A 17,736-nucleotide genomic window follows, 5' to 3' on the forward strand; every position below is an offset into this window, starting at 1 on the left:
TCAAAGAAAGGCTGGGCAAGGACAACAAAAACTGCAAACCCAGGTGAACTTGTGGAGGAAAAGCAAACACGCCCCTCGCCATTCTGTGCATGTCTGTCTGAAGCTAAACCCCTGGTTTTACCAACTGGACTGGTCATCTTGGTGAGAAAAAAAGTGGTACAATACTACTGACTGCTATATTCGTGTAACAGAGCATCAGGCCGCCATGAAAAGGGTTGAAGCACTGACACATGATGCAACATGGATGGACCTCGAAAACAAGCTGCCCAATGGAAGGAGCCAAGATGGTTCCTCGCCATCACATGTTCAGCACGTGCAGAGTCACAGGGACAGACAGCAGATGAACAGCTGACAGGGTGGGGGTGGGGGAGGGAGTGACTGCTCACGGGGATGTGCCTCTTTGGGGAGAGATTCCCGAATTAGAAATCAATTGAATTAGAAATCAGCTGTTCCTGAATTAGACAGTGATGGCATCAAGTCGGGCACTCTGACTTTAGGGACGACACTCTGCTAAGAACACCCCACAAACACCCCACAGGTGTGGGGATTACTAAACATGTTCCAAGGTTAATTCAATGCATTTCAGGATGATATTTTTCAAATTGTAGATAGAGAAACTGAAAAAAGAAAATTAAGTGCTCAGAGGGTAGACTGACAAGGCTAAACAAAGCCACAAACAAACACTCACACAGCAGTGCTGCAAAACAGAGGAGCTGGTTTCCTCAGAAGCTAGTGAAAGGAAGAGAAATCCAGCGAAGCTGGGGAAGAATCAGGGGACACAATCTCAATACAGAGGTGGAGATGTGGCAACAGAACAGAATTTGTGGTGACCGTGGTAACTGGTCACACAGTGGTGACCATTTCATGATGTGTAAACATATCAAATCACTATGTTGTACACTTGAAACTAATATAATATTGTATGTTAATTATAACTCAGTAAAATTTTTTACGTTAAAAAAAAAAAAGAAAAATAAATGCATACACATCTGAAATTAAGCCTTTTTTACTCTTCCTTTGCACCATCACTTAAATTTATTATATAACCAGGTAAGATAAATTTATAATTTTGGAATATGTCACATTTTGCAGGATAACTGCTAGTTGTATTTTTAAAAGGTCCTTCCTAATCTTAATTCTTTCTTCAAGGTTTAGGATATAAAAATATTAACTAGAGCTTCCCTGGTGGTCCAGTGGTTAAGAATCCACCTTGCTAAATCTCTTCCAACTCATTGTTATCGTTTTAATTCTTTATAAAGGCTTCATGATATTCCACGATGTGGTGTATCAAAACTAATTCAGTATTTTCTCTGTTGATAAGCGTTCATTAAAAAATGTCTTTCTTGATACATTGGTGGCATTTACAAGGGAACAGAGTAAAATTTATATGCTCATTTTTATATTTTAAGTTGGAATTATAGCATTCAAACTGGTGAACAAATGCTAAACATGAGTTTATTTTCATAAAGTTATAATAATTGATTAAAAAAAAAAAGACTCCACCTTGCAATGCAGGGGACACAGGTTCCAGGCTGGTCCAGGAGGACCCCACATGCCACGGAGCAACTCTGCCCGTGTGCACAGCTACTGAGCCCATGCACTCTGGCGCCCGTTTGCCACAACAAGAGAAGTCACAGTAATGAGAAGTTTGAGCACCACAATGAAGAGTAGTCCCTGCTCGCTGTAACTAGGGAAAGCCCCACGCAGCAACAAAGGCCTAGGACAGCCAAAAAAACTAACTAATTAAATAACTAGCACAGCTTTGGTGACTGAAGTAAAGTCCGATGCTGTAAAGAGCAATATTGCATAGGAACCTTGAATGTTAGGTCCATGAATCAAGGCAAATTGGAAGTGGTCAAACAGAAGATGGCAAGAGTGAACACTGATATTTTGGGAATCAGCGAACTAAAACAGACTGGAATGGGTAAATTTAACTCAGATGACCACTGTATCTACTACTGTGGCAAGAATTCCTTAGAAGAAATGGAGTAGCCACCATAGTCAACAAAAGAGTCTGAAATGCAGTACTTAGATGCAATCTCAAAAATGACAGAATGATCTCTGTTCATTTCCAAGGCAAACCATTCAATATCAGAGTAATCCAAGTCTATGCCCTGACCAGTAATGCTGAAGAAGTTGAAGTTGAATGGTTCTATGAAGACCTACAAGACCTCCTAGAAGTAACACCCAAAAAAGATGTCCTTTTCATTATAGAATACTGGAATGCCAAAGTAGGAAGTCAAGAGATATCTGGAGTAATAGGCAAATTTCATCTTGGAGTACAAAATGAAACAGGGCAAAGGCTAACAGAGTTTTGCCAAGAGAATGCACTGGTCATAGCAAACACCCTCTTCCAACAACACAAGAGAAGACTCTACACATGGACATCACAGATGGTCAATACAGAAATCAGATTGAGTATATTCTTTGCAGCCAAAGATGGAGAAGCTCTATACAGTCAGCAAAAACAAGACCAGGAGCTGACTGTGGCTCAGATCATGAACTCCTTTATTGCCGAATTCAGACTTAAATTGAAGAAAGTAGGGAAAACCACTAGACCATTCAGGTATGACCTAAATCAAATTCCTTACGATTATACAGTGGAAGAGACAAATAGATTCAAGGGATTAGATCTGATAGACTGAGTGCCTGAAGAACTACGGACGCAGATTCGTGACATTGTACAGGAGACAGTGATCAAGACTATCCCCAAGGAAAAGAAATGCAAAAAGGCAAAATGGTTGTCTGAGGAGACCTTAAAAACAGCTGAGAAAAGAAGAGAAGTGAAAGGCAAAAGAGAAAAGGAAAGATATACCCATCTGAATGCAGAGTTCCAAAGAATAGCAAGGAGAGATAAGACAGCCTGTGAAAGTGCTGCAGTCAATATGCCAGCAAATTAGGAAAACTCAGCAGTAGCCACAGGACTGGAAAAGGTCAGTTTTCATTTCAATCCCAAAGAAAGGTAATGCCAAAGAACATTCAAAGTACCGCACAATTGCACTTATCTCACACGCTAGCAAAGTAATGCTCAAAATTCTTCAAGTCAGGCTTCAACAGTACGAGAACCGTGAACTTCCAGATGTTCAAGCTGGATTTAGAAAAGGCAGAGGAACCAGAGATCAAATTGCCAACATCCACTGGATCATCGAAAAAGCAAGAGAGTTCCAGAAAAACATCTACTTCTGCTTTATTAACTACATCAAAGCCGCTGACTGTGTGGATCACAACAAACTGGAAAATTCTTCAAGAGATGGGAATACCAGACCACCTTACCTGCCTCCTGAGAAATCTGTATGCAGGTCAAAAAACAACAGTCAGAACAGGACATGGAACAACAGACTGGTTACAAATTGGGAAAGGAGTACGTCAAGGCTGTACATTGTCACCCTACTTATTTAACTTATATACAGAGTACATCATGAGAAATGCCGGGCTGAATGAAGCACAAGCTGGAATCAATGTTGCTAGGAGAAGTATCAGTAACCTCACATATTCAGATTATACCACCCTTATGGCAGAAAGTGAAGAAGAACTAAAGAGCCTCTTGATGAAAGTGAAAGAGGAGAGTGAAAAAGTTGCTTAAAACTCAACATTCAGAAAACGAAGACTATGGCATCCGGTCCCATCACTTCATGGCAAGTAGATGGGGAAACAATGGAAACGGTCACAGACTTTATTTTTGGGGGCTCCAAAATCACTGCAGATGGTGATTGCAGCCATGAAATTAAAAGACGCTTACTCCTTGGAAGAAAAGCTATGACCAACCTAGACAGCATATTAAAAAGCAGAGACGTTACTCTGCCAACAATGGTCTGTATAGTCAAAGCTATGGTTTTTCCAGTAGTCATGTAAAGATGTGAGAGTTGGACTATAAAGAAAACTGAGCACCGAAGAATTGATACTTTGAAGTGTGGTGTTGGAGAAGGCTCTTGAGAGTCCCTTGAACTGCAAGGAGACCAAACCAGTCCATCCTAAAGGAAATCAGTCCTGAATATTCACTGGAAGGACTGATGCTGAAGCTGAAACTCCAATACTTTGGCCACCTGATGGGAAGAACTGACTCATTGGGAAAGACCCTGATGCTGGGAAAGATTGCAGGCAGAAGGAGAAGGGGATGACAGAGGATTAAATGGTTGGATGGTATCACTGACTCGATGGAATAAGTTTGATTAAGCTCCAGGAGTTGGTGATGGGCAGGGAAGCCTGGTGTGCTGCAGTCCATGTGGTTGCAAAGAGTCAGACACGACTGAGAGAATGAACTGAACTGAGCTGAGCACAAGCTTGTATAAAACAAGTACTTTGTGCATTTCTGTTCTACCTGGGCAGGAACTGCCACACACGCACAGACATACACACACTCAGCAAGGGAAGTAAGGAATTCTTGCTGCAAGCTGCTGCTGTCCAGAACTGCAGACAGTTCTCAGGCTGGTCTCAGGGCCCAGGAGGTCTTTATCACTTCGTGTCACATGACCTACTTACCAGTGTGGAGGCAGGAACACCCACATTCCACACAAAATCTGTCAGCCCAGATTTTCTGACAGATACATACACTCTTAATCCAACATTACCAGTGTGCTCTCATATTTGAAACAAGCTAGCCTCTTCACAATCTACTCCGTCACCACAAATTCACAGACCACGTAGCTGCCCTGCACAGACTTCCCCGAAGACCCTCTGCTCTCCTGTGGGGACAGTCTACGTGGGCACAAGCAGCAAATCAACACAACCCTCTGTCAAGTGACTGGACTCTGACGACAAACATAAAATGGCAAAACTATAAAGAAGACAGCAGAGGAACTCAGGACTGCAGAGCTCTTGGGGCATGGGGTGGCGCCTGGATGCCCAGCACGTTCTGTTCTTTGAATCTGGTGGTGGCGTCCTGCGTGGCCCTACAGTCGTGTTCACTCTACTCTGCGCTGAGGAGCTGCTCTCACGTCTGTCACGTTTCCCCATAAACAAGGCTAACTGAAGAGGTCAGTAGAGGAGACACAGGGCACACACACACGTCCGTGACTAGCAGTGGCAGAAACTGGAAAGGACACCCTTGGAAACAACAAAGAGAAAAGCAACCATCCTTCTTTGTTTATAGACAAGTTTGCATTCATGGAGAAAGATGTGGAGTAAATGCCCAGCAGAAAGGAGATGTTGAGATTTCCTTTTCTCCATGTATTAACAACCAGTGACAGCGGCAGCTGTACCATGATCTCCCACAGATAAACCTGAGAAGCCTGGTCTGATGCTTCTCCAACATGTGGTCCAGTCCCAGCGCGCCCTTGGGACCACTCTCTCCACTGTCAGTGATTCCAGGGAGAAGAGCAAAGTCTCTGGTTTAAAAAGAATAGTAATGAAAATTATTATACTATCATGAAAAATAGTAATGAAAATGTCCAGTTCTTAAAAGTCATATTTTCATTAATAAGTGTCTAAGTAAACAGGAAAAAAAAATGTTGAACTAAACTTGAGGCATTCAGTGTAATTATTTAGTATGGATCTGATGCTCCTCCAGTCATTCAAGATAATTCCAGCAGAGATGGCTCACTGCTACTGTTTAACAAAAACAATGGAAAACACCAAGAATCTAAATTTACATCACTACTGACAAGAAATGGTCAGACTTCTGATCTGAGGTCCAGGGATTACAACTATAAAGCAAATGCAAAATTTACAGAAGTGAATTCCCCTGGAACTGGAAGTAACTACACATAGGCCAGAGCACCAGAGATGCAGGCGCTGGCCTCTGGAGGACCGGGCTCCAGGCCCACCCTTGACCTGCAGCCAAGTTATTACTTAGTCTCAGGAGCTTCTGGGTCTTTACTTAAAAACACAGTAACATGACCTAATTTGCCAGCGGGCTACAGAGTTGAAGGGAAAGAAAGAAGGACCACGGTGGCAGTGACACTCCTTCTCTTTCCACTTCCACGTCCTATATGAACAGACAGTGTTTTTACTGCAAACAAAAAGATTTAAGTGGGTTCTACCTAAAATTATAATCTGTAAGATTCTCCAAATTTGAGAAGGCACTTAATAAAAGCAAAATCAAGCATTTGTTTCATATGTGAGATGAACAAGGAAAATCCCACCAAGCTTCTGAATCACATGGCCCAGTGCCCCCACAATAAGGCCTGCTGCCACAGGCTATTTTGCTGAGAGAGGGAGAGAAAGAACCATATATATTTTTTAATACTTAGTTTTGTTTATTTATTTGGCTGTGCCAAATCTTAGTTGCAGCATGCAGTTCCCTGACCAGAGATGGAATCCAGGCCCCTTGCCTTAGGAGTCTTAGCCACTGGACCACCAGGGAAGTCTCAAGAAAGAGCCATGTTGATATGTGAAACATCCAGAACAAAAGTCAGTCCTCAGTGATCACTTCCCAATCACAGTCCTAGGAGCTGGGTGGGGGCCATGGTGGCCCAACCCACCACCTCCCAGTTCTAAACAGAAGAGCTCTGTGCAGATTTGTTATTAACACAGAGCTTGCTGTTTGGACTTCTATTTTTTAAAAGTTTGAAAGCTTTAAAACCGCTGGTCCCCTACAGGCAGATCATTATGATTTCTGTGAGATGATGTGGGGAGAAGGGGAGTACTGAGATTTGTAAGAGAAGGAATGAACAAAAAAGCAAAAATATCCTGTCCACTGGCTGTATTCTAGACTTACTGTGCTGCATGCAGGTAAATTCACTGATAAATTACTAACCAGGGTTAGGCAGCAGATGTTTTTATGTTCCTGTATCAGCTGATCGTCCTTCTGGATTCCTGGATTTAGCTAAATCCAGGAATTTAGTCTCTTGGATTCCTGTTTTAGCTAAATCTCTCTGTACTTTTAACTCCACTAGCTTCATTACCTCTTCTTGCCCATTGTTATAATTAAAGGGCCAGCTTGATTTCTGTTCTATCCTGGAAAAAAATAAAAACACTTCCAACCTCTAGTTATCATTCTTCTAAATTACTCATCATACTCCTCCCATTTTGTTTGTAAAAACAAGAAAAGAAACAGTTAGATTAATGCTGACCAGAGCTCTACTTTTTAGGTAATTGGAAAAGAGAAAAAAGTAGGAGGAGCAAGGGCAGAACCACTACTATGGCGTTTTCAGGTGTGCAGAACCACGCCTGTGTGTGAGCTCAGGAAATCACAGCCACCTGGGAAGGCAAGTGCTCTGTCCTGCCTGATGCCTGAGGGGCCAGCCCCCAGCGCACTGACCAACGCCTGAGATGAGACTCACAGATGGTGGTTCAGAGCCCTGCTCTCCCCTCTCCACTGCCTCTACTCAGTGACCAGTGTCGCTCCTGAAGCTTGGATTTTGCTAAGCAAGCCCCTTGAATCAGTCAGGCCGACACTGCCAAGTCACCCCAGTGAACAACAGTTAGAACTTGACATGGAACAACAGACTGGTTCCAAATAGGAAAAGGAGTATGTCAAGGCTGTATACTGTCACCCTGCTTATTTAACTTATATGCAGAGTACATCATGAGAAACACTGGGCTGGAAGAAGCACAAGCTGGAATCAAGATTGCCAGGAGAAATATCAATAACCTCAGACATGCAGATGACACCACCCTTATGGCAGAAAGTGAAGAGGAACTAAAGAGCCTCTTGATGAAAGTGAAGGAGGAGAGTGAAGAAGTTGGCTTAAAGTTCAACATTCAGAAAACTAAGATCATGGCATCTGGTCCTATCACTTCATAGGAAATAGATGGGGAAACAGTGGAAACAGTGTCAGACTTTATATTTTTTGGCTCCAAAATCACTGCAGATGGTGATTGCAGCCATGAAATTAAAAGATGCTTGCTCCGTGGAAGGGAAGTTATGACCAACCTGTATAGAATATTAAAAAGCAGAGACATCACTTTGCCAACAAAGGTCAGTCTAGTTAAGGCGGATCTTTGTTGGCAAAGTAATGTCTCTGCTTTTTCCAGTGTTCATGTATGGATGTGAGAGTTGGACAGTGAAGAAGGCTGAGTGCTGAAGAAATGATGCTTTTGAACTGTGGTGTTGGAGAAGACTCTTGAGAGTCCCTTGGACTGCAAGGAGATCCAACCAGTCCATCCTAAAGGAGATCAGTCCTGGGTGTTCATTGGAAGGACTGATGCTGAAGCTGAAACTCCAATACTTTGGCCACCTCATTCGAAGAGTTGACTCATTGGAAAAGACCCTGATGCTGGGAGGGATTGGGGGCAGAGGAGATGGGGACGACAGAGGATGAGATGGCTGGATGGCATCACTGACTCGATGGACATGAGTCTGAGTAAACTCCGGGAGTTTGTGATGGACAGGGAGGCCTGGTGTGCTGCGATTCATGGGGTCGCAAAGAGTCAGACACGACTGAGCGACCGAACTGAACTGAACTGAACTGGGTTCGACTGTGTCCCTCAAGTCATTGGGTGGAAGAGGGTGGAGCAAGGGGCGGGGGGTGTCTGAGCCACTTCTGAGATTGCTACTAACAATTCCTTTATGTTTTCAAATGGTCAAGAACTACTGTGACAGTCTGCTGTGGTTCAGACCTCATCATTTTAGTCAGGTTTTCACTGCACACTCTTTTAATTGCTACAGAGGACATGATGATAAGTAACACTTGGCTCCAGCAAGACAGTCTATTTTTGGTCAGGAGATAACAGGAATGAACTTATGGGTGGGGCCGTGCCCTCCCAGGGGTGTCTGCCATGAACGGATGAACCTCACAAGCCACACCCTGAAAGCCTCTGGGTAAAGCCCCACCCGCAAAAACCTCCTTGGACTGTCAGTGCGGCCCGCTGGCAGGTCAGCTTCCTGCCGACTGGACTGACTTCAGCCCTGCGTCCACACTCAGCCTCCACGTTTGTGAACGACTGACACGGACAGACATGCAGAGGACCCTCAGGGCAGAACTTCTGTATCTAACTGCTGACAGGTTGAATTTCTTTTTATTGGATTTTTTTTTTTTATTGGATGGTTTTTTTGAAGCACTGTTAGGGCAGTAATCTTGACAGTGGTTAATGCTTGGCCTACACAGTTCAAACGCCTCTTTCAGGTGGTTTGTGGTTCTCTCTCCTCCTCTTCCTGTGATCAACCTGGTGGGTGTACTGAGCCTCTCTGTAATCTGCCGGTTTTCCCCTTTGTCAATGTCTCCATCACTGATTACGCAGAGAGATATACAAGAGTTTTCTCTTCTTAAGGGTTGTTCATTGAATGATAAAGGTAATGAATGATTTAGAAGTGCCCATTTTACTAGATAAATCTGTTCTAGTTACCCAGAAATAATCTTTACGGTTCAAGTTCAATACTCAACATTTTCCTCCTGAGCCCCTAACTCCCTAGTTGGGTCTTTTTGAGTGATGTGAAATTATACCTAGACATTTCATTTAGAAACTATTCTTCTCCAACTGGACTCATGAAACATTTGTAGCCGTTTTCCTAACTCAGCGTACGTTTCGGGCAATGAATTCACTTACGCCCCTTTAAAGGACTGAGGCGACATCCACATGACGCAGGATTAACCATGTCGCACCGCACAGTCCGTGGCACTGACCGCACTCACGGCGCTGCCCAGTCCTGGGGCCCTGTCATCGCCCCAGGGAGGCACGGTGCCCGTCAGAGTCACTCCCCGCGCGCCTCCCTCCTGGCGAGCACCAGCCTGCACTCTATCGCCATGGGTTTGTCTCCTCTGTTTCATGTGCATGCAGCCTTCTGTGTGGACTCCCTTCACTCAGCATCATGTCCTACACGGGTCAGGGCTTTGACCTTTGGGCCAGTCTTTGGAGCATCCTTGGGTTTAGGATTTAGTACCTGCTCTTTCAGTGACACTTTATTCTCCTGCCATTAACTGGGCGGTGAACCTACCAGGAACAATTTTTCAAAATGATGAAAGATTTCTTGAGTATGTCTCTTGAAAGAGGATTCCAACCACAGCAATGAGCAAACCCCAAGGGAAGTGTGTCTCTTTAAGAGGCAGCCGTTTGAAGAGGGGAATCAAAGGAGGAAGTCACTGAGGCTTCTGTTCCCAGGAGAGCGCTCACTAGACACGCTTTCTGCTGAAACAGCATCTGAGATGATGCCTCAACAACAGCCCCCAAGCCCCGTCCACTCGTGCTAGACGGTTCCTAAAAGCTCCCTGTGCTGCCCCTCCATGCACCTGGTCACACAAGGGCCTCCAGGAGACCGACGCCCCAGGGCTCAGAGTCAGGGCAGAGCCTGACTAGTCACCGTCACCTGTTCCGGGCCCTCCTGCATAAGCTGGGGTCGCATCCCTGATAAAGTACTTTCCCAACAACCTTGAATGTGTCCCCGTGGACACAGTGGGGAGGACCCAGGGTCCCAGCCCAGGGTACACAGAGGACGTGTTTCCCATCTGCACCTGGTCTTCGGACAACTTGGTCTCCACTCTTCCCTCTAAAACTGTGCACCAGTGACTGTTGCTAAGAAAGCACAAGTTCAAACCTTGTTGAGGAAAATCCAAGATGAATCCAAGCAAACAACTAATGTCCATCGCACAAACTCTTATTATGAACCTCTCAGGTGCCAGGAATTGACCCGCGCACAGGAAATACAATGGTGAGTGAGAAACACAGCCTGCACTCACAGAGCCTGGCGATGGGCAGGCCAGCCTGGACACTGGCCACAAGGTATGCTAACCCACAATGGTCTCCACCATGCAGAGGGGAGTGACTGGGTTGAGAACCAGCCTGTATGTCAGTAAGCCACTGGGACTCTGGGCTGGGCAGCCTGTACCTGGCACAGGCCAGCTAGGGGAGCCATTCCAGGGCTCCTCAGACAGGTGTTGAGACTTGCATATTATCACTAAGATGTCGCTCAAATTTACTTTAGAATACACCCCTCTGGTGGGACACAGGTCATGAGAAACCCACACAACCCTGAGTGATGCGCCAAAGGAGCTGCTGCAGGGGACAGAGGGCCTTAGAGAGCCCAGTTGTGAGGGCAGGAGGGGCTGGTACCTGGGACAAAGGGTGAGTGCTCTAGGCAGGAAGTGCCGTGGTCTGGGGGTGGGAGGGGGGGCTTCTGACCTCCTGGCTGTGGGTCAGTTTGTGAGCAAGCTAACTAAGCTTGGTTTTGAACTTAAAGATTATTGGTACTTAATCTGTTACCTTTAAAACAAAAGCTGACATGTAAACACTAACTATTAATTGGACCATTCTCTGAAATACAGCCCCCTCAGCATGCCCAACCCTTCACTCTATCCTCAAAGCTCACCAGTCTGCGCCCCAGGCGGGGAGTGGATGTCTAGACCAGGGTGGTGTGTCCCCCCCACCCTCACCTGAGTCCTCAGCCCCAGACTCCTGCGGTTCTCTCCAGGGTCCCCAAATCTGAACCTGCCCTCTGAGCCCTACAAAATGGCTGCTGGGTCTGGCACTCGCTGGCTGGTGTCTTTCAGGACCTCCTCCTGGCTCTCCTGCTGGTCTGTGAGCCCGGGCAGGAAAGGGCTAATCTACACTCCTGGCATTAGTCCTGGCTCCCAGGAGAATTTCCTGACTCCTACCCTGGAGCTACCGGAAGTTACAAATCCACAGTGCCAGGTCCCTCCTTCTGCCCTCAGTGGCTGCAGAGATTCCCAGGTCTGCACCTCTGCCCCAGTCTTTCCCTCTCTTTCAAATAAATTAAAAATGTAAGAGCAGAATCATCTCTACTCCATTTTCAATTTTCTTACCTCTTTGTTTCTTCTCTCAAAAACTCCTAGGGGCCCTTACTTTCCCTGGATCACTGCAGAATTCCTAGTTAACAGGATCTAAGGCTTCATCTGACTTTTTATTTCAGTACTTTCTGATTTAGGATAAATCCCCAAAATCTAGCAGAGCAGTAACTAGCCAGATGCATAGCACAAACAGGCACCAAATATTTGAAGAATAAGTGAATTATACTTTCTCCTAACTCTATTTTTATGTCTTCACAGTAACATCTTACCAATTTGAGGAGACAATTTCTATTTGCAAGATCAAGATGTCTCAACATTCTTCTCACTCACTGCTTTCAGGAAATCTTCTGAGACCACACATTTAAGACCTCATCACTTAAAGCAACAACCGCCCCAGTCCTTGGGCAGATCTAGTCTTCAGTACAAAGGGGGACAATTCAAGGTCAAAGATAATGTAAGTTGCTTCTTCATCATGGTGGCACTCAGGCAGACTTGTCTGTATACAATAAGGGCTGACTAAACGCTCTTCAACAGTCTTCTTCAGTACATTACTCTCAAAGTGCCACTGAAAAAATCTAAACAAAACAGTATCTTATAAACTAATAATGTACTTTAGACGGGTAAGTAGCTTTGGTTCTAACAAGTTGGGACATAAGTACTAGCAGGATTTTGAATTGAAAAAGGTTCCCCTCCCCTGCAAAATTGTTGCTACCTATATTTTCTATACTTCTAGGGTTAACATATTTCAGAAAAGTTCTAGTTTCCCTCAGTATTGCCATAACACATAAAAATAAGATCACATACTAATCACTAATAAAAAGATAATGCTCATACCCAGAATTATGACATCAAAGTAAAGTGAGTTTTCAGCCTATCTGACCTCTAAACCGTTGCAGAGGCCACCTGAGAGAGAAAAGGTCAGAGGACACGCCTGTCCCTGGACAAACAGCCAGAGTACTGGGGAAGAAGAGAGCAGGGCAGGGGTGGGCTCAGCAGAGCTATTTGAAATGGTCTTTTCCATTATATCCAGGCTATTTTCCTGACTCTTCTCGCTTTAACTGGTCAGTACAGACACAAAACACCAAAAATATGTCAGAGAAACACAAAAGACGGCTGTTTTTGTTCAACCATTCCAAGGGGGGCAGGTGAACAGGGTGGGGTGCCCTGCACAGGGGCCCAGCCCCAAGGCCATCTGTCCACCCAAAGATGTCACTGTGATGGTGGACCACAAGAAACCCAGGAGTAAGATGTAAAAGACTCCATGACTTAGCCCAAACATAAAACTACCTTCCAACTGGCAAAGAAGTAGCTTTCTATATTAGATATTGGAGTTATATAATTATAATTAATCATTTTAGTTTGAATTCTGGGAAGTAAGTCTATTTTGTTAAGGTTTATGAGAAATATATTTTGTTAAGGTTTATGAGTTGCTATGAAACACAATAATTTTGGGGGAAAAAAAGAGACAATTTTTGTTTACTGGGCCATGGATAGATGACTGACAGTGGATGATGTCACTAATAGGCAATTATAACTTCAGCATTCCAAAACTATTAAATAATTTGTTTTGAAGAAATATAGCTTCCAAAAGAACAAAAAGACAATCTATTTATTTGGATGGTTACATGTCAAAGCAAAGTTAATACATAAGATAAAGAAATTAATTCCAACCTAAAAAGAAGTATCAACTATTTCAACGGCAACCCACCCCATTATTCTTGCCTGGAAAATCCCAAGGACAGAGGACTGGGGGTGGCAAAGAGCAGGACATGACTTAGCAACTAAACGACATTTAGTCAAATTTTAGTCCAACTTAAAAATGGAATGGATTCCAAAAGTTTGTCTGTAAACAAATTATTTAGACTACTCAGTGCATTTCCTACAGAAAAAATATGTCCTATGGCAATGCTGTAGACAGCAGTATGCCTCCAGTACAACTCACAAGAACCCGATTAAATGTCAGGTACACAGACGGTTCTGTGGCTTCATGGTAAACAGCAGGTGCCTTATGGAGCCAGAGCCCCTAGGCCCCAGGCTCCGTCAGTCCCCAGGAGCGCGGCCCTGGAGGCGAGTCCTGCCTTCACCAGCAGGAAGTGTGTCCCCAGGAGCAGCCCCCTGCAGCACTCTAGGAGATCTGCCAGCTGGAGGGGCTCCACTATGCACGTGACGCAGAGCCCCCTGTACCTGGCGTGTGGTGGCAAGCGGGGGAACTGTGCTGAGTGCACCTCTGGGAGGTCTACATGGGGCCAGTGGAGTTACTGCCACCAGGCTTAATGTCAGGGCAACACCTTGCTTACCACAACTACACAGTCTTTCCAGATGCTTGTGATTCTGAAATTGAGGGCTAAATGGGGTTCAACTTCGTAAGGACAAGGTTCATGCAGCCCAGTTGGGCTTTGCAAATATCTGGGCAGTGCTGTGCCTAACCTATAAGGCAATTACATTATAATACAGCTACCTTTCCACAAACAGGAGGAAGCATCTGCTACAAGACAAACGTGCATGAATCAACCCAGGGCTCACAGGGGATCTGTCCTTCAGGAAAGCAGGGTCCTAGGTGGAGCCACTGCTCACCTGCCCGGTGCCACGTGAAAGACAGATGAGGCACAGAGCTGGGATGGGGAGAGCGGACTGTGGATGGAGGTCGTGCGGAGGAATGCTCGGCAATGCTCAAAGTTTAGGAAGACCACAGCCAGACGGCTGCTGTGCAGACCACTGGCTTCTAACCTGCTCCAAGTAGGACAGCATATGCACATAATGGGCTTGTCCTCCCTCGGAGAGTGTGACAAGCTCAGACATTACTCCAGCTAAACACTGACATCAAGACATACAATGACACGCTGTTTGAGGAAAGAGGCTCCAATGAGAAACCCCCAAATTCACTGTTTACAATTCTCTACATGACTGGATAGTTCCATTAAAAATGTTCTTCTTTCCCCTAATTCAAGACTAAGATGATTACTGGAATGGAACAACCCACCGCTGGGCCAGATACATATACCATTCCTACCCAAAACAACATTGAGGGTGAGGTGTCATGCAACTCGAGAGAAAATATGCTTTCTTGCCATGGAAAGCAAAAAACATGACAAATTAAGAGTTTTTAAATGCCTTTTCACAAAGTTGTATTTTCATTTATATAAATGAACTCACGCAAAGCTACCTTATTAGTATAGATAATATACAAAAAAAACTTTAGAATTAAAAGACACATATATAGCATTTTTAATCCTAATCTTAATAAAATTGTGAATCACTAAACTTGCATCATTATTTCTGTTGTCACATAATGTTTCTCTCAGAAGTACTTTATGGGCTTCACCCAACTCCGGGCCTTGTTTTAGAGGCAAACTGTAGGGCCTAGTTTGTCTTTAAAAATAAAAGTACAGATGTCTCACCTTGCTCTGGTGACCTTCTGCAGAACCTTCATGCCTGACAGCCTGCAGCACTTCCCCTCCAGCTGCCTGTCCTTCAGGACGTCACCCTCCGAGTGCACCTCACTGAAGAGTCCAAGGGCATCTTGCACAAGAAGGCAGACTCTACAAAAAAGCATCCACATTTACTCTTTAGGAACCAGGTTTTGATTTGGTACAGAGACCAGAATTTCCTTCTCCTTCAACAGAAAACCACTGTAGGCATCTTCCTAAATAGGTGAACCAGGATAACGGAATGATACTGAACTAAAACATGCACTTCTTAGACTTGTACAAGCAGGTGTGTGGACCACCACCCACAGAAAACAGGAGACTGGATTCTCTTCAGGGAGCTAAGTACTCCCTAAACCCAACATCCTTTACAAGAGCACACTGAGGCACCTTTCAGATCAAGCATTTTACCACTACTGGACACAGAGCAGCCCCCTGTCCCCTGTTCACCCTGTCTGCCGTAACAGAAACATTTATGTTTTGTATGGACGCTCAGCACGGAGCCACGGTCTCTCACAATCCTGTCCTGTTTGGAGCAGCCTGCTGTGTGAAGGCAGGGATAAAGACAGCAGGCATTTCTGTGTTACACCTATCATGTGGTTTTGTCCCCTGACCATTCTGCAATGCAGAGCCTCTACGAGGGAAGCCCTTTAGTTTGCCCTGACTTGCTCCTCTGCTCCTAGTCTAACTGAGGCTGAGGCAGGGCCGAGCGACCAGGCTCCATCTGCCAACTGTGAGAGGGCAGGGCAGGGGTTCCTACACCCACTCCCATGCCCTCGGTCGCCTGACCGACCCCTGGAGCATTTCACACTGCTCTGTATTACTGTTAACACATATGAAGTCAAGATGTGTACAAAAACCTCCATGGACCTGTTTTTGTTTTTTTTTTTAATTTATTTATTTAATTGGAGGCTAATTACTTTACAGTATTGTGGTGGTTTTTGTCATACATTGACATGAATCAGCCATGGGTGTACATGTGTTCCCCATCCTGAACCCCCCTCCCACCTTCCTCCCCATCCCATCCCTCAGGGTCATCCCAGTGCACCGGCCCTGAGCGCCCTGTCTCATGCATCAAACCCAGACTGGCCATCTATTTCACATATGATGATACACATGTTTCAGTGCTATTCTCTCAAATCATCCCACCCTTGCCTTCTCCCACAGCGTCCAAAGGGATCTGCTTTTTAAGACTAGAATTTTTTTTCTTAATTGGAGGATAATTGCTTTACAATGTTGTGCTTGTTTCTGCCGCACAACAATGGGAATCAGCCATAAATGTGTGTATATATATCCCGTCCTTCTGGAACCTCCCTCCCTGCCCCACCCCATTCCACCCCACTAGGTCATCACAGAGCACTGGGCTGATCTCCTCAGGGCACACAGCAACTTCGCACTAGCTATCTACTCTGCATATGGTAATGTATATATTTCAATGCTACCTGAAACTAGAGAGGATTTCTGACTGCTTGTGTGGAGAAAGGAGAGGTGGGGAACTGGATCCTACCCTTGCCTTAAGCCTGCTCTGACATTTGCCCATGTCGCAGATGACCCAGGAAGGGTGCTCCTGTTTATTCTTCTGCCTGGAGTCCGTCCTGCCTTGGGGGGAAGGGAGGCACTCAGAACCCCTACTACTCTCCTCAATGTGTTCACACCCACCACACACACCTGCCCACCTTGTCTGCTCTCGCAGGCGGCTCTGTCCCCCTGGCCCACGGGGACGGGAACCGGGCAGTCAACACACTCCCAGTGGGAGTGGGCTGAGGAGCACACAGGAGCCCCAAGCACTATACTGGTTCCTGCTCATGATCTGCTATCTCCAAAAACCACTGCAGGTCTGCACAGAAAAGGCCCTCGATCAACTTGTTTTTCCTGAATCGAGAGTTGTTTCCCATAAATTACATCACATTCAGGGAACACAAACGCCTTGCAGGGAGGTAGTACCGTGGGGGTGACTGCAGCAGCTTGAATGTTCTCACTGTAAGGAGACGGTAGGGAGTGAGCTCGGGCTGGCACAGGGACGGCACCGGGAGTCCGTCCTGCCTTGGGGGGGCGGGAGGGGCACTCAGGCCAGGTTTTAGAACATGGTTCCCTTACAGCTCATGCTCCGCCTCTGTAAGGTCTGTGAGTAGACTGACTGCCTACGGTTGTGCTTGCTGTTTTGGACAGTGTTTTTCTTTGCGGCCAATGGATGGAAAGTACAATCAGCTCCTGTAATCCATCAATCCTAATGGAGTTTACTATTCACAACACTTCTAATGAGGTTCACATTACCATCTGGTCTGTGCATAAGGAAAGCGCCCACCAAGGAAATGGCAACCCACTCCAGTACTCTTGACTGGAGAATCCCATGGACGGAGGAGCCTGGTAGGCTACAGTCCACGGGGTCGCAAAGAGTTGGACATAACTGAGCGACTTCACTTTCTTTCTTTCTTTCCCAGACCTGATGCTCTTTTTGTATCATCTTCTCTGATTGCTCTCGAACGTCCTCAGCGCCACAGTGAACAGAAGCAGTGACACAGGGCATCCTTACTGTGTTTTTGGTTTTAAAGAAAGTATGCATCCTCAATTTTTTTTTTTTTGGTGGTAGATATTCTTCATCAGGTTAAAGATTCCAAGTTTCCTGAGAAAAATTTAAAATAATGATTGGGTCCTAGAGCTTATAAAATGCATTTTTTGTATTCAATGAA

General features: G+C 45.3%; 1 protein-coding gene and 1 long non-coding RNA gene across 8 annotated transcripts in view; one reads left to right on the forward strand and one right to left on the reverse strand.

The window, feature by feature from the left end:
• Positions 1-17,736, reverse strand: part of SPIDR (scaffold protein involved in DNA repair) — a 284,566-nt gene that overhangs the window by 24,416 nt on the left and 242,414 nt on the right. For all 7 annotated transcript variants that reach the window (XM_043483179.1, XM_043483175.1, XM_043483178.1 and 4 more), the window contains one exon: positions 15,020-15,160. In XM_043483179.1, the coding sequence (XP_043339114.1) occupies positions 15,020-15,160 (141 nt within the window). The remainder of the gene's footprint in view (positions 1-15,019; positions 15,161-17,736) is intronic.
• On the forward strand, positions 8,753-12,042 carry LOC122450861. The gene is made up of 3 exons (XR_006272244.1): positions 8,753-8,885; positions 10,490-10,596; positions 11,961-12,042. It is a non-coding gene; the product is annotated as an uncharacterized LOC122450861 (long non-coding RNA).

Source organism: Cervus canadensis, chromosome 12, assembly GCF_019320065.1.
Source record: "Cervus canadensis isolate Bull #8, Minnesota chromosome 12, ASM1932006v1, whole genome shotgun sequence".
NCBI lineage: Eukaryota > Metazoa > Chordata > Mammalia > Artiodactyla > Cervidae > Cervus > Cervus canadensis.